The 12,214-nt window shown below is 40.0% G+C and overlaps 1 protein-coding gene across 1 annotated transcript in view; it reads right to left on the bottom strand.

Annotated features, from left to right (window-relative positions):
- KCNN2 (potassium calcium-activated channel subfamily N member 2) overlaps positions 1-12,214 on the bottom strand; it is a 159,052-nt gene that overhangs the window by 8,163 nt on the left and 138,675 nt on the right. The window contains exon 7 of the mRNA XM_047861190.1: positions 1,521-1,648. Within this exon, the coding sequence (XP_047717146.1) occupies positions 1,521-1,648 (128 nt within the window). The remainder of the gene's footprint in view (positions 1-1,520; positions 1,649-12,214) is intronic.

Raw genomic sequence — 12,214 nt, 5'->3', positions numbered from 1 at the left:
TAAACGTGAAGGAATAAAGATGTGGAGGCTCCACAGGGTGGGTATTTGGTTATAAAGGTGGCCATGAGCTTCAGCAAAGCAGCTCCCTGTGTGAGCCAGATCTCCTACGTGTTCCTCTGTGTTTCGCTTTTATAATTTCCCACACTTTGAAAGAGTGTTACCTTAAGATTCTAGCCTTTCCTTACAAGGGACAGAAAGCACAGTTGTGGGCCCGGTGTGAGGTCACAGAACTAAAGGTGAAATGATGTCGCTTTGGTGCTGGTAGTGGCAAGATCATGACTGAATAGCTCTGAGTGGCCAAGAGGGCTGGCCACTCTACCATCCATGCAGAATCTCCCTCTCTTGTAGATCTCAGGGTGCCTGGATTTGATTCTCATTAAGGCAGGCAGCAATTTCTAGACGCAGTCCACATTTCCAGCGATAGTTATTCAAAAAACATAGTCAGAGGGAGAGGTCAAAGGGTAGCATTTGAATGCTTAGTGATTTCCCATAGAATGTGAAGTGTGATACAGTACCTATGAACTACCTAAATATACAAAATAAAAACTCCAGCTTCAGAGCTTTTCTGGTCTGCTGTGCTAGGCAGCTCTGAGAAGACCCACCTTACTGTGTAATCCAGACACCTAGCGTTTACCCACCTTTCTGTGATTGCCCTGGTAGGCTGCATGAGAAAAGCCACGTTTCTGACCCACGCATGTGACTGAGCTGCTCTTCCCCATACAGAAATGCCACTGAGTTAAGAGCAAGGCTGCACAGCCTCGAGACTGATGCCCACATGAATGTACTTACGGTAAGGATGCTGCCAGCCTGGGGGAGAAAGAGCTGGTGGCTTTCAAGTCATTATTGATACTTACTACATAGACATTTGTCTTTTCAAAGTCTATGATAGTTATATATAGCATAGAAACAAGATAACATGAAAGAACTTAAGCATATGGAATAATGGTGGCCTCCGTAAGGTCAGAATCATTGTAAAAGGCACTATAAAATCTATAATGAACATACAGCAAATAGAAAATCCCCTATGTCCTGAGTAAAGACTAGTTTAAAAATGCAAGTATTAAATCAAGTGTAGGTACTGCCTTCAGAGAAAGATGTTGGCAGCCTGTTTAAAAAAAAAACCCAGAGCAATCATAAAATATTAAATGTTTTTCAAGATTTTGCAGTCAATACAAACGAAACATCCGAGGGCAAGCCATATGAATAAATAAGTTATATTAAGATATACAATTGCAACTGAAAATAAGGTTTCTAAAGAGAGAAACTGAGAAGACATTTTAATTAATATATTAAATGACTCTGCTCCCAATAAGGGATGATTTTGAGTCCAAAAAAGAACTGACAATTTTCTCAGCATTTCATTTATGGAATTATTAAATTGCCAAATAATGTCTTCTGGGAACACACATGACAGTGTTTTCTTTTTTCCCCCTCTCACAAAAGAAGAATAACCAAGTATGGGAAATTAAGACCCAGAGTTACAAAAAGCAGGATGACAATGAATTAAAAATGGTACTTACTGATGAATAGCTTGCAAGAATTTTCGTTGATGTTTTCTTACTTTTGCATGATCTATCTTTTTTACTAGCTTTGTATTTTTGTAAATTAGCCATGTTTCCCTGAGTACATTGGCAGCTGCGTTTTTCACCTGTTAAGAAAACAAACAAACAAAGCAGTTGATAAATTCCCAGAGCAGAATCCTTTGCAAACATGGCCAGGGGTCCTATTCTTTTTTTTTTTTTTTAATATATATTTTTTAAGTTTTTATTTATTTTTGAGACAGAGAGAGACAGAGCATGAGCAGGGGAGGGGCAGAGAAAGAGGGAGACACAGAATCTGAAGCAAGCTCCAGGCTCTGAGCTGTCAGCACAGAGCCTGATGCGGGGCTTGAAATCACAGACTGTGAGATCATGACCAGAGCTGAAGTGGATGCTTAACCGACTGAGCCCCCCAGGCGCCCCCCCAGGGGTCCTATTCTTAATCCCAAAGATCATGGTAAGTTCTAGCTCTGTTTAGTAACTATTTCTCAAAAGAGTATTTTTCTTGAATCTGTGCATTTTAAAAGGTACCTCTATCTGTCTGGGCACAACATTTAGGTTGAAATATTAGGGAGGTACTGATCTCTTTCTGGGCTTCTACCCATCAGGAACATTTTCATCCAACCAGTTCTTTTAAAAAGCAAGAGGTGGTTGTAACCTGTCTGGCAACATTGCAGGGGGGGTCAGGGGGAGGTTGGAAGAGGTGCTGAATTCTGCACCTTGTATTCCATTTGTTTTCCCCATGTTCTTCATTTCCCTGGAGAGAGGCAAAATGCCAGAAGGCCAAGGTGAATCTTGTCTTTTGCAAGCTTGCTTGGCATTTTTGGCTGTGAACTACAGGAAGGGCATGTTTCCACTGCTCAGTGTCCAAGCAGACCTATTCTTCTGCCCTTTCCGAGTGACTCAGCAAACTGTTAGCATGCTTTAATGAGCTGACAGTCTATGTTGTCATGATTTTGTGGGTTAATTTGAGTATACTGCATTTCAAACGGATGGGACAAACCTAAACGATACAAGTGTTTTAATGACACGGCTGAGACCTACTGTGGTTAATGGAAGGTATGAATACTTCCTAGTAATATTCAAACACTTACTTTTGTGATTAGCTCTTCATCAATTTCTGGACATTGATAAAGGCCCAGCCACGGACAAGTTCGTCCTTCCTTGCTCACGCTACAGGTTCTGATGACCCAGAGCTTCCCTTTAAGCTTGTTGTTAATGACTTACTCTAAGAAATTGATCCATTGAATTCTTTTGAGTGATGGATAAAGGCTGTTTCACAAAGAGCAGGCTGCTGGGGGGTTGGGTGGAGGAAGACCACTTTTTAAGAAAGGCACTGTGGTAGGAAAGAGAGAGCCACGAACTGACTTGAGAAAGGGTTCTAAGTTCTTGACTTTGGACTAACCAAGAGAAGTCAAGGGGATGAGCTAACCCTTGCAGGACTTTAGTTTTCTCTTCCCTACATGAGAAGAGTACAGAGAATTATCACTCAAGTCTGTTTCAGGCCTTAGACTTTCAATAAGGAAGAGTCTTAAAATTACATGACAACTATGATCCCAAGGAGGTATCTGTATTTTTTGACTTTGAGCACCGAAAGCATCAGGTTTGGTAGCTGACGGTGAATCTTTTTCACGCTGCTGAAAAGGTTTCTTTTTGAGGGAAATTGCTAGAACCCATTTGAAGAAAATAACGCTCTCCTAAAACTGCTTTTAGCACTGACTTTGGTCTATAATGCACTTTCTCTGGATATTCATCAGAGCCTGCACAGAGAGCATGCATTCTGAAACCAGTGGAAAAATGAAACGTCAGGTGCTGAGCACCAGCAGAGCATCTGAGAAACAGCACCACTATCCACAGTGAAGTTCAAAGGTGTTCCAGTTAAATTCTTTGCTCTTCATTCTCACGGAAACACATTTCTCTTTTTTTTTTTTTTTAATTTTTTTTTTATTTATTTTTGGGACAGAGAGAGACAGAGCATGAACGGGGGAGGGGCAGAGAGAGAGGGAGACACAGAATCGGAAACAGGCTCCAGGCTCTGAGCCATCAGCCCAGAGCCCGACGCGGGGCTCGAACTCACGGACCGCGAGATCGTGACCTGGCTGAAGTCGGACGCTTAACCGACTGCGCCACCCAGGCGCCCCAGACATTTCTCTTCTTTACAGGGGTAGGGAATGCTTTTCCATTTGGTTCTCATGTTCTTTTCAGAGGTAAGGATGCTATATAAGTGGCTAATGGTTGAGGACATTGCTTTTATTTTTTATTCATTTTTTAAATGAAAGTTTGTTTGTTTGTTTGTTTATTGAGAGAGAGAGAGGGAATCCCAAGCAGGTTCTATACTGTCAGTACAGAGCCCAACATGGGGCTCATACTCACAAACCGTGAGATCATGACCTGAGCTGAAATCAAGATTGGAGCACTCAACTGACTTGAGCCCCCCAGGCACCCTGAGGACCTTGCTTTTAAAGGGAGAGGGGTGGGAAGTTACTGGCCAACACTGACTGGGGTTGGAATAGGGTCCTTCCACACAAGGAAGCAGAAGGGCCAGTTAAGCGAGGTCTCAGCTCTCTGAACAGCTTTACCACCTGGAAGAAGGCAAGGGGGCTGGGTGGCCACCCCCTCCCTGATTTTATCAGCTCAAGACACAGAGGAGGAAGCTAGACAACTTGGTAAAAACAGGTGGGACCATAACACAGCAGTTGAACATAGTAACGTTTGGAAGAGAACAAAACAATTGATTTCACTTTGGATTCCCATCCGCACACAGCAAACGCCAAATGACCCAAGTCCTTAAATCTTGAACAAGGCGATTCATTGGTTGTCATCGGTGTATTTTATATGATTGTTTTTCCTCTTTGGGATGGCAGGGGAATGGCTGAAGGGGAGTAGGGAACCTCAATTTCTGAATTCATGGGGGTGACTGAAACCCCCAAGTTCTTTGTTGCAGGGTTCATATGCACAAAATGCTCATTGTAGTTGACAGGCTAAAAATGAACATGATTCCTCGTCTGAAAATGAAATCCCTACAGCTGCTTTTAAAAACTGTGAAACACAGGCATTTATGTTGAAACATTTCCCTTTCTAACTCTCTAATAGGTGGTGAAACCCAGGAAGAAAACTCTGGAAGCATCCCATCTGCTGCTTTTTCAAAGTAGCGGTCACAAGACATGTGTCCAAAAGTAGAAATATGTGCTCTCTGCTTACTGGTCACATGTGTCTGGAATATGTTTTTCTGGTCTGTCTTTGGGTTGGAAGGGACAGGGTGGAAAGCACCTCAGTGTTTCACAAGCTCAAACAATGGGGAACTATCTGTTACATGACCATGACAGAAAACTTATAGGGGAAACTGGAGAAGAAAAGTTGACTTGGAGGGAAAGTTTCCTCTGCTTATGTACTTAAGAATGCTGCCGTGACGTCTAACAGTGTAAACCTAGAGCTCTGTCCTGCCCTTCGAGGGCATTTATAGACTCTCAAGGGACAGGGGTATTGTCACTAACCTTTGTGTCTCCCTAGCTCAGGGCTTCGGACATAGGTTGCGCTAAGTATTTGGTACCATAGTGTATACATTGTATCATAAGAACTCCTTTTTTTTTTTTTTTAGTGTTTTTATTATTTATTTTTGAGAGAGAGAGAGAGAGAGAGTGCATGAGCAGGGGAGGGCAGAGAGAGAGGGAGACACAGAATCTGAAGCAGGCCCCAGGCTCTGAGCTGTCAGCACAGAGCCTGATGCAGGGTTTGAACCCATGTACCGTGAGATCATAACCTGAGTTGAAGGCAATCACTCAAACGACTGAGCCACCCAGGCGCCCAGCATCATAAATTCTAATCATGAGCCACAGATACATATTTATTGACCACAGGACCTTCTTTTTTTAAAAAAAAAATTAATGTTTATTTATTTTTGAGAGACATCATGAGCAGGGGAGGGGCAGAGAGAGAGGGGGAGACACAGAATCTGAAACACGCTCCAGGCTCTGAGCTGTCAGCACAGAGCCTGATGCAGGGCTTGAACTGACAGATCGTGAGATTATGACCTGAGCCAAAGTTAGACGCCCAATCGACTGAGCTACCCAGGTGCCCCGACCAAAGGACCCTCTTGATAAGAAGGGTATACAGGTGACAGAAGAGACGTAAGATCTAACTACGTCTTCCCTAATTTCCATTTACTAATTCAAATTTATGAAGTGTCTACCATATGCTAGAGCCCATGATGGTTGTTATGCGGGATCACAGATCTAGCCCTCAAAAATTAGTAGCTGTAGTGATTCTTGTGCCAATTAATGAGCCAACAACTCTGTGCAATACTTTCCTAATGTCAAGAAACAAGGAGAGTGAGGGGAAGGTTCTTTCTTAGCAGGAAACTTCTCCGCTCCCATCATCCCTTCCTCCACAGCCAGGGAAAAAAGGAAAACATGAACATTTGCTCTGCCTGACTCATGCTCCATTGCAATTAAAATCTTTCATCAGAAACATTTTGAAAGGCATAATAATAATCAGTTATGTTGAGAAAACAAAAGCCTTAAAAGCAATAATACTATTAAAGATAACAGTACTTACCCAGATGCCTTAAAACCACCTTTGCAGTTAAAAAAGTCATGAAATGTTCTATCGCGGACGTTTACAGGTAGTGATGAAATATTAAAGCCAGAGGTCGTAAGGTAAAATATATTTTTAAGTGTAATAATACTTGATAAACCACAAAAGCACTTAAAAGCTGACTGACTTTTCGGGGCGCCTGGGTGGCGCAGTCGGTTAAGCGTCCGACTTCAGCCAGGTCACGATCTTGCAGTCCGTGAGTTCGAGCCCCGCGTCAGGCTCTGGGCTGATGGCTTGGAGCCTGGAGCCTGTTTCCAATTCTGTGTCTCCCTCTCTCTCTGCCCCTCCCCCGTTCATGCTCTGTCTCTCTCTGTCCCAAAAATAAATAAAAAACGTTGAAAAAAAAATTAAAAAAAAAATAATAAAAAAAAGCTGACTGACTTTTCACTGAAACTTTGCCTTGCTCAAACCTATACAGATACATTAGAGCACTGTTTTAAAGAGTACTTTGTTTATAGTTTTCCTTTGCTTTTGACTCTTCTGATTGTTGTTTAATTGATTTTTTTGTTTGTGTGTTTGGTCCAGTTTCCCCTTGCCTCTCCCTTCAGAGACTTATCTTGGTGCAATGCTTCCATTCTTATCAGATTTAAGAGAAGGGACATAACCTCTGACTTAAGAAGCAAGAGTTTTCCACCTCTCGTTCTTGTAACTGTGGTAAAATGGGTAAAATGTTGCTTCACAGGCTGTGGGCGATGCCTCCAGGCTGCCGGGGACAAACACAGACAACACCTCTAAACCTGGACACTAGGACCACATGCCGCCCAGGCCCTCTTGAGAGCAGATACCTGGGGCTGGGTGAGTGCTATAGCTTTGGAACAGGGCAAGGTCAAGCGATCCAGTCACTTTGCTTTCTCACCCACGGGGCTGTGTCTCCAAGCACCATGTAAAAGCTCCAGAGACTCAATCCTCCAGAATTTCTGTTCACTTGTTAAGAGATACGTAGGACAAAAAATTATATAACTGCATAATGGTGTTCTTATTATGGATCTTATTGAGAATTCTTAACAGGATTGGAAACACCCACAGTGGACATTAATATGTATAATTATCCTTTGTGGTACATCTAGCTACTTTAAAAATTACGTCTGGGCTCTCAGAATTGCTTGTTTTCAAGTTTCCTTCCAAAATGAAAGTGTGCAGAGGGCCAAACTCCAGGATTTCTTCTTGGTTCAGATGCGACTGAGGAGTAATAACATTTCCAAAAGATATAGCACAGTATCTATGCTATAGTATCTCTGGAAGGGTGATAAATTGCAAATCTATTAAGTTGCTGGTCCCATCTTACTAAAAGCCCAGTGACAGGTTATTGTCCTTAGGCTAATGATTTCATTTTGAAATCATTAGATTATTCTGGGTACGTGGCCACTTTTGAATTGTAGAGTGGCATGTTAAACTTTTGGAATTGCATAGAACAATCTCCCTTAATAGACCGTGCAAGGCATAATGTGCTGTACTTTCACACATGGTATTTCATGTGGCTGATGTTGTCCAACAGAGAAACGATTTCTATGTGAAATTGTTCCTCTGAAAACTTGTGCACAGTGAATAATTTTTCATGGAAACTGTTCAGTTACGAAACACAATGGGAGGCTTGGAAAGTTACATTTCTTCTCAGAAGCATAATCAATCATTTAACACACTGCTTTTTTTTTTTTTTACAGTCATGTTCAGATTTCAGAATGTCTATCATCATTACCTCTGTTCACCATGAGAAAAAAAGGATTTCTTCTGCCGCACTGCTTCAGGGGATAGTGGTAGTTTTCTCCAGCGGTAAGGAGAACCCTTGACCTTGTATTTTTAAGCTTTGTCTTGGTAACTATGTATGGTGTTTAGGTGCTTGTTTATTCTCTATTATGTCCCAGAATCATTCATGAATGATCATTCAGATTTTAGAACTCTTTTGAAATTGTAGTTGACATACAACATGACGTTAGTTGCATGTGTACAACATAGTGACTTGACAGTTCTACATGTTACAACATGCTCAGCCTAAGTACAGTTACATCTTTACATCACTGTACGAAGTTGTTCCAAGAATACGGAATCTACTCCTGATGCTGTACTGTTCCTCCCTGTGACTTGATTATTTTATAACTGGAAGTTGGTGTGTCTTAATCCCCTTCAATTGTTTTGCCCATCCCATACCCCACACCTCTCTGGCAACCATCAGTTGGTTCTGGGTATTTAAAAGCTTGGTTTTTTTAGTCTGTGTCTTTTTTTTTTTTTACTTTGTTTATTCATTTGTTTCTTAACTTATACATATGAGTAAAATCATATGGAATATGTATTTGTCTGACTTATTTCACTTAGCATTATACTCTCTGGCTTCATCCATATCATTGCAAACGGCAACATTTCACTCTTTTTATGGTTGAGTAATATTCCATTGTGTGTATCTGTATCGCATCTTCTTTATCCATTCATCCATTGATTGAAACTTACATTGCTTCCATATCTTAACTATTTTAAATAATGCAATAAATATAGGGGTTTATATACCCTTTCTAATTAGTGTTTTACTCTTCAATACCCAGAGCTGGGTTATATAGTATTTCTATTTTTAAATTTTTTTTTTTTTTAGGAATGACTATATTGTTTTTCATAGTGGCTGCACCAGTTTACATTCCCACCAACAGTGCACAAGGGTTCCCTTTTCTCCACATCTTTGCCAACACTTGTTATATATTGTCTTTCTGATACTGTTTTGATTTGGGTTTCCCTAATGATGCGGAATGTTGAGCATCTTTTCAAGTGCTTGTTGGTTATCTGTATGTCTTCTTTGGAAAATTTCTGTTCAGGTTCTCTATCCATTTTTTTAAAAATGCTTATTTATTTTGAGAGAGAGAGAGTGCATGTGCATGAGTAGGGGAGGGGGAGGGGTGGGGTGGGGGAGAGATTCCCAAGCAGACTCTGCACTATCAGTGCAGAGGCCGATGTGGGACTTGAACTCACAAACTGTGAGATCATGACCTAAGCCAAAATTAAGAGTCGGAAGCTTAACTGACTGAGCCACCCAGACACCCCTCTCTATCCATTTTTTAATTGGGTTATTTGTTCTTTTTGATGTTGAGTTGTAGGAGTTCTTTAAATATCTTGAATATTAACCCCGTATTGATATATCTATCATTTGCAAATGTATTCTCCCATTAAGTAGATTGCCTTTTTATTTTGTTGGTGGATGATCCTTTTAATGTATTGTTGAATGTGGTTTGCTCATATTTTGCTGAGGATTTTTATATCTATGTTCATCAGGAATATTGGTCTGTAGTTTTCTATTTTTTGTAGTGTCTTTAGTTTTGGAATCAGGGTAGTGATGGCCTCGTAGAATGAATGTGGAAGCATTCTTTCATCTTCTAACCTTTTGGGATAGTGTGAGAAGGAGAAGTGTTAGCTCTTCTTTAAATGTTTGGTAGAATTCACCTGTGAAGCCATTTGGTCTTGGACATTTGTTGGCAGTTTATTAGTAGTAGTAGTTGGCATGGGTTTGGTATGGGATGAGTTTTATTACTAGGAATTGGTGTGTTCAGATTTTCTACTTTCTGATTCAGTCTTGGAAGACGGTATGTTTCTAAGAATTTATCCATTTCTTCTAGATTGTCCAATTTGTTGGCATATAATTTTTTGTAGTAGTCTCTCATAATCCTTTTCATTTCTGTGGTGTTAATTATTTCTCCTCTTTCATTTCTGATTTTATATACTTGAGCCCTTGCTCTTTTTTTTTCATGAAGACTCTGGCTAAAAGCTTATCAATTTTCTTTACCTTTTCAGTGAATCAGCTCTTAGTTTCATTGATCCTTTCTATTCTTTTTTAGTCTCTATTTTGGCTCTGATTTTTATTATTTCTTTCCCTCTACTAACTTTGGGCATAATTTATTCTTTTTTTCTAGTTTATTTAAATGTAAGTTTCAATTATGTATTTATTATTTTTCTTGTTTCTTGAAGTAGGCCTGTATTGTTATGAATTGCCCTCTAAGAAATGCTTTTGCTGCATCCCTAATGCTTTGGACTGTTGTATTTCCATTGTCATTTGTCTAAAGGTTTTTTTTTTTTAATTTCCCCTTTGATTTCTTCATAGATCCACTGGTTATTTAGCAGCATGTTGTATAGCCTCCACGTATTTTTTCCAGCTTTTTTCTTGTAATGGATTTCTAGTTTCATAGTGTTGTGGCTGGAAAAGGTGCTTGATATGATTTCAATCTTCTTAAATTTATTGAGCCTTGTTTTGTGGCCTAATATGTGATCTTTCCTGGAGAATGTTCCATACACACTTGAGAAGAACATGTATTCTTGCTGTTTTGGGATGGAATGTTCTGTATATACCTGTTAAGTCCATCTGGTCTAATGTGTGTTCAAAGCCACTGTTTCCTGGTTGATTCTGTTTGGAATGATCTATCCATTGATGTAAGTGAAGTGTTAAAGTCTCCTACTCTTATTGTATTACAGTCAATTTTTCTTTTTTTTGTCTGTTAATATTTGCTTATGTATTTAGGTTGGGTATATAGATATTTACAATTGTCATATCCTGACTGTTGGCCTGATCCCTTTATCATTATGTAGCACCTTTCTTGATCTCTGGTTATAATCTTGGTTTAAAGTCTATTTTGCCTGAGATAAGTATTGCTACTCCAGATTTTTTTCACCTTCCATTGGCGTACAATATCTTTTTCTATTCCTTCACTCTCAGTTTGTATGTGTCCCTGTGTCTGAAGTGAATCTCTTGTAGGCAGCACAGAGATGGGTCCTATTTTCCTATCTATTTAGTCACCTTGTATCTTTTGACTGGATCATTTAGTCCACTTTCATTTGAAGTAATTGTTGACAGGTATGTACTTATTGGCATTTTGTTGTTTTCTGGTTGTTTCTGTAGTTTTTCTGTTTCTTTCTTCTCTTGATCTCTCCTGGTTTGATAACTTTCTGTAGTTTTGTGTTAGGATTCTGTTTCTTTTGTGTAAACTTATTACTTACTGGTGTTTGGCCTGTGGTTACAACAAAATGCATATATAATATCCAATGTGTATAACAGTCTATATTAAGTTGAGGGTTGCTGAAGTTCGCAGACATTCTAAAAGCACTATCTTTCTATTTGCCACTCATGTTCTATGTGTATGACATCATATTTTACATCTTTTGTGTATCCCTTAACGAATTTTTGTATAATGTAACTGATTTTACTACTTTTGCCTTTTCCCCTTCATACTACCTTTGTAAGTGACTGATGCACTACCTTTACTTCATATATGCTTTTGCCAGTGAAATTTTTTCCTTTCATAATTTTGTTAAGACCCTTCCTTCCCACTTAAAGAAGTCCCTTTAACATTACTACATATATGCTTTTACCAGTGAAATTTTTTTGTTTCATAATTTTATTAAGACCCTTCCTTCCCACTTAAAGAAGTCCCTTTAACATTTCTTTTAAGGATGATTGAGTGGTAATGAACTCCTTTAGCTTTTGTTTGTCTGGGAAACTCTTTATGTCTCCTTCAATTCTGAATAATAAACTAGCTGTGTACAATATTCTTGATTGTAGGTTTTTTCCCTTCAGCAATTTTAATAGATCACATGCCACTCCCTTCTCACCTGCAGAGTCTGCTAAAAACTCAGCTGATAGCTTTATGGAGTTTCCCTTGTACATAACTAGTTGCTTTTCTCTCATTACTTTTAAGATTCTCTAACTTTTGCCATTTTAATTATTTTGTGTTGCAGTATGGATGTCTTTGGATTCATCTTGTGCGGGGTTCTCTGTGCTTCCTGGACCTCTTTCTTTTGGAACATATTCCTCTGTGCCTTCATTTTGTCTCACTCTCCATATTTGTTACAATGTATTAGGTAGATCAGCTAAGTCTCCTGGTCTTAGAAGTCAGGTATCCTGTGGGGCCCACTTGTGCAGTCCACCCTGGTCAGCAGAACCAGGTACTTCAGGGGTGTCTGCTGTGTGGGTTGCATGTGCCCTCCTGTTGCGCCTGGGCTGGACTGCTCTGGGCCTACTGGCAGGTGAGGCTGGTCCCCCTCCCTGGGGCAGTAGTTGGTTCAGGGGAATGCTCGCCAGGTGCGGTGGGGTGAACAGTGCTAGCAAGGACGATGGA

Source organism: Prionailurus viverrinus, chromosome A1 (genome assembly GCF_022837055.1).
Source record: "Prionailurus viverrinus isolate Anna chromosome A1, UM_Priviv_1.0, whole genome shotgun sequence".
Taxonomy (NCBI): domain Eukaryota; kingdom Metazoa; phylum Chordata; class Mammalia; order Carnivora; family Felidae; genus Prionailurus; species Prionailurus viverrinus.
This window is presented reverse-complemented; position numbering and strand designations above follow the sequence as displayed.